This window comes from Carlito syrichta, unplaced genomic scaffold, assembly GCF_000164805.1.
Source record: "Carlito syrichta isolate Samal-C Ts95f unplaced genomic scaffold, Tarsius_syrichta-2.0.1 Scaffold123802, whole genome shotgun sequence".
In the NCBI taxonomy this organism is placed as follows: domain Eukaryota; kingdom Metazoa; phylum Chordata; class Mammalia; order Primates; family Tarsiidae; genus Carlito; species Carlito syrichta.
Window position 1 is genome coordinate 31,081 of NW_007067898.1, and position 8,242 is coordinate 39,322.

Below are 8,242 nucleotides of genomic sequence, written 5' to 3' on the forward strand. Positions count from 1 at the left end.
GGGGGGGGGGGGGGGGGGGGGGGGGCTCGTGTCCCTAGGCAGAGTTGTAGTAGTTGTGCAGGTGGTGGTTGTGGGCCGACTCGCCCAGCTCTGGGTAGTCGGGCGTCAGGCAGTACTTGGGGTCGTAGACTTGGCGCGGCAGCCCGTACACTGTCATGCCCCGCTGTGAGGCACCCTTGTTGCTGCCCATCTGCAGGCTAATGTTGAGCGTGTCACAGTGCTCCATGCCCAGTCCTGGCTCAAAGATCTGCCGCTTGGTCCCTGGCGCGGTCATGCCAGCCTACGGAGGGCAGCATGGTCAGGCCGTGGGGCCAGCAAGGGGCCTGGGTGTGCCTGGCATGATCCACTGCCCCCACTCACCTGGCTGGCCCCCTTGTTGGTGCCCATCTGCAGGCTGATGGTGGCCTGGTCCAAGGGCTGGTCTGTGCCCAGCTTGGGGTCATAAAGGTGGCGCCGGGTACCATAGGCCGTCATGCCCTGCTGGCTAGCAAACTTGTTGGTGCCCATCTAGGAACCAGAGGGAAAATCACACCAAGGACCACAGAGCTCACCACAGGCCAGGAGACGCAGCCGATGGCAGAGCCTGAGACACTGTGTACATGTGAGCATCAGAGACTGGAAACTGAGGCCCAGAGTGGTGGGCATATCACATGACTGACTTTTAGGGTTGAAGTCCCAGCCCACCACACAACTGGGAGACCTGGGCAAGTGAGTCAACTTCTCCAGGCCTCAGTTTCCACATCTGTAGAAAGGGTGTGGTGATAGCAGCACCACTCCCCTGGGGCTGGTGGCAGAGTGGGTGAGTTAGTGAACAGACGATGCTGAGCACAGTGCTTATAGTATTATTTAAAAATTAAATATAAGGCCAGGTTTGGTGGCTCAGCCTATAATCCCAGCACTTTGGGAGGCTGAGGCAAGTGGATTGCCTGAGCCTGTGGGTTCGAGACCAGACCGGGCAACTTGGTGAGCCCTCGTCTCTACAATAAATCAAAAATTAGCTGGGTGTGGTAGTTCCGGCTACTTAGAAGGCTGAGGTGAAAGGATCGCTGGAGCCCAGCGGATTGACATGGGGTGGCTGTGAGTGTGCCACTGCACCCCAGCCTGGGCGACAAAGTGAGACTCCAACTCAAAAAAATAATAATAATAATTAAATTTTTTAAACATTTAGGTAAAGACAGGGTCTTGCTATATTACCCAGGCTGATCTCGAACTCCTGGGCAGAAGCGATCCTCCTGCCTCAGCTTCCCACAGTGTTGGGATTACAGGTGTAAGCCACTGTGCCTAACCCTGGCTTACAGTTTAGTGAATGCCAAATGCCCTGTCCCTGAAAGCCTTGGGCAGCAGGGTGCCCTCCCGCCCGCGATACCTGCAGCCCGATGATGTTCCGTCCTTCTCTCAGCTTCTCAGCCTCAAACTTCCGCTCCTGCTTCTCTGCATACTTGACCCCCACATTCACCTTGTTTCCTTTCGTCTTGGCCTGGGTGGGATGGGGAGGCCGCACTGTCCCCTTGGAGACACTCAGCAGCACCTGATTCCCTGCCACCACTCATGCATCCCGGCCCGGGAGCCCCGTGCTCCCCTGTACCCACACTCACCATGCTGGCCAGGGCCAGGAGGGTGGACTGCACCTGGGTGTGGTTGGTGTTCTCAAACAGGTCATTGGCCTCGAAGATGTCATGGGGCTTCACCCCGTACTTGGTGATGGCCTTGATGAAGTTGCCGATGTTCTCCAGCTGGAGGGGAGCGGGTGGCGGTCAGTGGGCAGGGCTCGAGGGACTTGTGGGCAGGAGCGAGAGAGGTTGGGTTGGGCTCACCTGATGCCAGTTCTGGGTGGACTCGTTGACCTTCTTCACAGAGCCGGGCTGGAGCTTATTAATGAACCTGCAAAGGCGGGGAGGGGAATGAGGAAGGTGTCCCCGCAGCCACCACCCCTTCAGCGGAGCATGGGAGGGGCAGCCCAGCATGGGAGGGGCACACCATACCACTGTGTCACTTCTCCCCACAGGGCAGGGACAGTGAGGGGCCCAGGCTGGGATGCATGTGTGGTCACTTGTGCCCAAGCCCAGCACCGGTGGCAGGGGTGGGGGCCCAGGTGCTGCCAGGGGTCTCCAAGGGACAGTGCAGCCCAGAGGCCCCCTTGTTACTTCTCAGCCACAGCCCCTCCAAGCCACCCACACACACAGGGGATGCCAGCTGCAGGGAGCTAGACTCAGGTGCCTGTCAAAGCCTCCTTGTTCAAGGTATGTCCGAGCCCTACTGGCGGTCACATCTCAGTGTCCTTTAGCAGGCAGCAGGGAGCCCACATGGCCTCTTCTCAGACCAGCTCACTCCCTTGATCTTGTCCAGCCTCTTTTTAAAAATTATTTGTAGAGACCAGGGTTTCATATTCCCGTCCCATCTCTTCCCACCAAACTGTCCCTCTTGCCCTCCCCAGCTCAGCCACACGCTCCCAGGGGTTCAGTCAGAACCTTTGCACTTGCCCTTGACTCCCCCTTTCTCTTCCTCTCTGCCCCACATCCGACCCCTCAGCAAGTCCTTTGGCTCTGCCTTTATTTACTTACTGGTTTATTTAGAGATGGGGTCTCGCTCTGTGGCCCAGACTGGAGTGCAGTGGTGCAATCATAACTCACTGCAGCCTCAAGTTCCTGGGCTCAAGCCGTCCTCCCACCTCAGCCTTCCACAGTACGGGGTCACACCCAGCCTGGCTCTGCCTTCTGGATATGTCCAGAAGTCTACTTGCTGCTCCCTGCCATCTCCACCCTGGTCTGAGCCTGCCAGCATCTGTCTCCTGGGCTCTTGCAATGAACACCCAGCTTCTCCTCACCCCCTGCAAGGTCATTCTCCATCCGGCAGCCGGAATGGGTTTTTCGAAGCAGCTCAAGTTGCCTCCAGTTCAGAAACCTTCAGTGGGTTCTTGCTGCCTTCAGAATCAAGCCCTAACTCCTCTGCGTGACCTCTGGTCCCCAGGTCACACTGTGGCCTCTTCTCGCACCACTTTCTTCGCTCACTTGGTGCTGGTCATGCTGACATTCTTGGTATTCCTTGAACACCCAAACATGCTTCTACGTCAGGGCCTTAGCACTGCCTGTCCCCTCGGCTTGGACCGACCGATCACAATTCTCCTTCCTCCCTCACTTCATCCAAGCTTCTCTTCAAATGTCACCTCCTCAGAAAGGCCTCCCAGACCACTCTAGGAAACAGCACCCCCACCCTAAAACCTGGCGCTCCCACCCTCCTTCCCCAGTTGATATTTCTCCAAGGCATGTGCCAACACAGGCAAGCCTGCGATTATTTGATCAATTATTTGATTAGTCCAACTTACTAGGACCAGAACTCCCTGTCAAGCTCCAAGTCCAGCTTGTTCTGTTCACAGTTCCCAGTTCCTAGACCAGACCCCCGACACACAGCAGGAGCTTCATAAATGCTTGTTGCATAAATGAGTGACTGACTGACTGTATGGGTGGCTCTGCACTCTTTTCTATTTTTGAGTTGGGGTCTATCTCTGTCTTGGAGGCTGGAGTGTAGTGGCACAACCCTGGCTCACAGCAGCCTCAACTTCCTGGGCTCAGGCAACCTTCTGCCTCAGCCTCCCAGGTAGCTTGGACCACAGGCATGTGCCACCACACTCAGCTCACTTTTTAAAAATTTTGTAGAGAAGGTCTTGCTATGTTACCCAGGCTGGTCTTGAACTCCTGGCCTCAAGTGATTCTCAAGTGCTGGGATTTACAGGCATGAGCCACCATGCCCAGCTGGCTCTGCACTCTGAGGTCTGAGCAGCCCGTTGAACTGGGACACTAGCATGTTCCCCCCATTCCTTGTTTCTAGTGGGTGGACATGGCTCAGGATAAACTTTTCTGCCCAGCATCTAAGACTTAGTGAGGCTGCGCCTTCAGAAAGCCCCCATTTCCTTGCTGTGGGTCAGACTTAGAGATGCAGATAGGGCCCTGCCTGTGCTCGGGGGCCCTGTCTAGGGACATCGGGATTGCAGAGGAACCTGGAACTGGGGCTTGGGAGCCGCAAGGGCCTACTTAAATGTCCACGTCACACCGCTCCTTATACCACCAAGCCAGCCAGGAAGAGCTGCTGGTGCTCACTGCCTCATAGCTATGACTGTTTTTTCTGAGTACCCTGGAGGCCACAGATGGGCCTGCCCTGTATGGTATGGTGATTAAGATTCTGGAGTCATTACCATTGAAACAGCGTAGGACTTTGTGCAATGTGTTGTAGCTAACAGAGCCTCAGTTTTCTTTGCCTATTAAATAAGCAAAATGATTATTTGCCAGCCCAGAGGGATCCGATATAGTGCTTAGCCAAGGTCCAGGCTCATGGTTGTTTGAGAGGTTGAGGGGCTGTGTGGAGGTGGATGCCCAGGTTGGGGCTCAGCCTAAGCAGGGTCTGGGCCGCGAGAGCCCCACTCACTCGCAAAGAATGATGCCGTCTTTGAGGCCGTCCATGAAGTTGTTGCCGATGCGCCGCCCTGTCACCCCCTCGATCCACTCTCTCAGCTCCTGCTCCCGCTGGTGGTCATACTTCTGGGCCAGCTGGGGTGGGGGCACAGAGAGGGGGTGAGGATGCCGTGGGAAGCAGCTGGGCTCGCGGGTCCCACCTGAGCCTCCCTAGGCCTGATCTTCCTTGTCTCTTCCCAACTAAGGAAATTCTGCCCCAGTGGCCATGGGGGGGCTGGGGGTGGGCTGAGGGCCAGGGCTGAGGTGGCACCTGCCCAGGGGGCCATTCCGGGCATTCTGAGGTTTGGCACCAGACAGTGGAGACAAGGGAGGGGGCGCGTGGAGAGCCGATCCTTGGGATGGGAGAGGCGGCGCCTGGCCTCCTGGTTCCCCCTCCAGGCCAAACTTGGGGCTTATCTTCCCCTTGGTCCTGCCTACTCTGCCCCCCCTTGAAAGAGGGGGTGCCTCAGGCAGGGAAGGAGATCTGAGAGGTGCCTGGGTGCTGCTTGCCAGAGACTGCTCTGTTGTCATCTGCCATCAGCCCCTCAGCCTCCCCAAGTCTTCACTGCCTGGGCTCCGGCTCTGCCTGGGTAGGGGTTAGCCCCTACCCCTTCCATGTCTGTGTGCTTCTTTCTCTTTCCTCATTCCCCCACCCCCATCTCTCCGGCAGTTCTTGGCTTCTCCCATCTCTCTGGGGGAAGACCCTGCCCGGTGGGGGTGGGGCTCCAGCTCCTGCATCCCAGCTTCTGTCAGCAGTGGGGCCCGACTGTTGCCCCTTTCTGCCTCTCCATCCCAGTCTCGGTCCTATCTCCATCATGGCTTGCCGCCCCCCCACTCCCCGCCCCCCGCGCCTATCTCTGGGTGTCTCGGGCTTCCAGGATCTCTGTCTGTGTCTCTCCGGCTCTTCCCTTTCCCCACTTTGCTCCCCCTTTCCTCCTTTCTCCAGGACCCTCCGCCCCAGCCCAGCCAGGCTCCCAGCCTCTGGGATCAGGCTGCCCCTCCTCCTGAGTGGGGGGAGGTGGTGGGAGGGTCGGCCCCCTCACCTGGCCCTGGCCCTGCCGCCCCCCCCCCCCCCAGCCCGACTTTATAAAGCAAACCGGCCCTTATATAGCGTGGCCCAGGCTCCCCGAGGCCGCCTTATAAGGCGTGGCGGCTCCAAGCGGCTCTGGCGCTGGGGGAGGGGTCGGTGCTAGGATCGGTCTCTCGCCGATCACCCGCCCCCCACTCTCCCCCTCCTCCAACTCCGAGGATCCCCCGACCCAGGTTCCAATGCCAGCTCCCCACTTCCTCACCGTGAAACCCTGGGAAAAGCCACCTTGAGCCTCAGTATTCCCCTCTGTCAAATGGAGCAGGGACTCCTTCCCCGCCCCCCCATGCTCTTGGGAGGATTCCAGTGGGATCAGATCTTCAAGTTCCCTGCCCTGGAGAAGCTGATCCCATTCCGGCGTAGGGGGGGTGAGTCCAGGGTCCCAGCTCTGTACTTGCCTCACCTGGGACCCCAGGTATTTGCTTCTCCTCTCTGAGCCTCAGTTTACCCATCCATAGCATAAAAGTGGTGTCCTGGTATCTTCCTACCTCTGAAGTGAAACAACCTCTGCTGCGGTTCCGAGGCCTGCTCCCTTCCCTTCTTCACCATCCTCCTCTCCGCTCACAGTCTCCCACACTTTCTAGGACTCACCTCCCAGGAACCCTGGCTCTCAGACACTCCCCAATTTCTTTGTCAGACTGGGGGTGTGGGGAATGGCAACACATCTTCCCATATGTCTGCTCCCCAGGAACACAAAGAGTTAACGAAGGATTCAGGTCAGGTGGGGATGTCTGCAAAGGCCTGGACACCACTGATTGTGTGGCTGTGTGCCTCCCACACCACCCCCAACGGCAGCTGAGGACTCTGTGATGTTTACTGGGGGAGAGAGGTAGCCTCTCCCTTCCTCACCCCCTTCCTCCTCTCGGGCTCCAAGTCACACAGGACAACCGGGAGGGGATGCAGGGAGCCCCAGGAATGGGGCTCTGGCCTGGCAGGACGGGGAGGCCAGGCCAGGGAGACCCTGCAGCCCTACCTTGTTCTTGACCTCAGCCGACAGCCCGTAGGCAGGGCCTCGGTTGAAGTGAGCAGAAGACATGCTGGCTGGTGGGCTCTGGCGTGGACAGCAGGGCACTGATGCTGGGACCTTGGCAGCAGCTGGAGCTCCGTCTGCACCCACTTCCCTCCTCACACGTTTTTGAAGCTCCAGAGGCGGCCCGGGTCTCTTCCAAGGCTGTTTCATTGGCCGTAGCAGCTTGCCAAGAGGCGGGGCACACTCCCAGCCCCCCCTCGTGATGTCAGGCCCTTGGTATTGGGAGCTGGTTGTGTCATTGTTTCCACCTAGGGGGGCAGTCTGCATTGTTCTGGGGGGGCTTGGTCAGACAGAGACCAACCTTCTTCCACCACCACCCCCCACTGTCCAGAGGCCTTTGTCTGGGTCTCTGAGCATCTCTGTCTCTGAGGTCATCTCTCTTCGTCTCTGTTGAGTCTTGAGGCAGGACTGTCACCTGTGACCATTTAGAGAGCACCAGCCTGGGTTTAACCCCAGATACCAACAGTCTGTACCCATAGGCAAGTCTCTTCTCTACTCCCTGGGCCTTTATTGCTACATCTGTGAAATGGGCTAATGATAGTGTTGTGGAGTGTTGTGAAGACCAAAAAAAATAATGCACAGCACCTGGGCACCGGGGAGGGACTCAGGCGACAGTGTGCCTTCTGCTGAGGGTCCGGCATCCCCTCCAGCCCTTCATGAGGACCTTGAGGGGCAGAGAACCTGGATCTCACCCTCCCCATCCACCTGTGGGTACCCAAGCCACGGGGTGACTATATAGGCGGGTTCTGGGCCACAAGTTGTGTCCTCGTCAAACAGCCCCACCTGGCCAGATCTCACCCCTGGACCACAGGGATGGATGCCGTGCCCATGCTGTGCCACATATATCAAGGCCCTACTAGGGACACTTGGATGACATGTGAGCAACCTGCTGCACACTAGTGATATGTTAAGGGCATGTAGTTTAATGGCCACATGCTAAGGGCATGACTGCAGTAGACCAAAATGACAGTCGTCCTGGGTCAGGCCCTGTTCTGAGCCCCGTGCATGTCCCCACTCAGTCTTCACAACACCCTCAGAGGTGGATGCTGTCATTCCATCCAAAAGTTTTCCAAGGGGGGAAACATGTCTAGGGACATGGAATCTCTGCCAGTGTCACACAGCTGACTGGCGGCAGAGTAGAATTGAGCCCATGCCCCATGATCCTCGGTTCTGGAGCTGTCTTGGGCACCATGGGACTTTAAGCAGCAGACCTGGCTCTACCTGCTGAAGGCCAGTAGCACTCCCTCAATCCTTCAAACAGAAATGTCTATAGACATTGCCAGATGTCCCCTGGTGAGGATGGAGATGGAAGCAGAGAGCCCTCGTTTGAGAGCCACTGAGGTAAGGAAATAAGCTAGGGACCAGCTGACGGCATGTCGTGATACTTGAAGGTACACAAATGCACAAATGAGCTAACAGTGTCTACTGTGTACTACGTGATTGGATCTGCTAATATATTCCAAACAACAGCCCTATGAGAAGCGGTCTATGTGAGGGACAGAGAGGTGAAGCCGACTGTCCGGGTCCTACAGTTCCAGGGCGGCGGCGGAGCCGGGATTTGAACGCTGGATCCTGCCCCGGCGGAGCGGTCCTCGGGCGGCCACAGGTCGCTACTGCGCACGTGCGGGCCGCACCTCTGCACCGCTCGCGGCCGGCGCCCTCTGGCGGCCCAGGAGGAGC

At 57.8% G+C, this 8,242-nt stretch overlaps 1 protein-coding gene across 1 annotated transcript in view; it reads right to left on the reverse strand.

Annotated features, from left to right (window-relative positions):
* Positions 1-6,755, reverse strand: part of CNN1 (calponin 1) — a 7,279-nt gene extending 524 nt beyond the window's left edge. Inside the window, exons 1-7 of the mRNA XM_008048508.2 lie at positions 6,506-6,755; positions 4,420-4,541; positions 1,815-1,881; positions 1,596-1,733; positions 1,367-1,477; positions 361-507; positions 85-280 (exon numbers count right to left, since the gene is read on the reverse strand). Coding sequence (XP_008046699.2) covers positions 85-280; positions 361-507; positions 1,367-1,477; positions 1,596-1,733; positions 1,815-1,881; positions 4,420-4,541; positions 6,506-6,712 — 988 coding nt within the window. The 5' untranslated portion in view covers positions 6,713-6,755. The remainder of the gene's footprint in view (positions 1-84; positions 281-360; positions 508-1,366; positions 1,478-1,595; positions 1,734-1,814; positions 1,882-4,419; positions 4,542-6,505) is intronic.
* Positions 6,756-8,242: the final 1,487 nt, after the last annotated feature.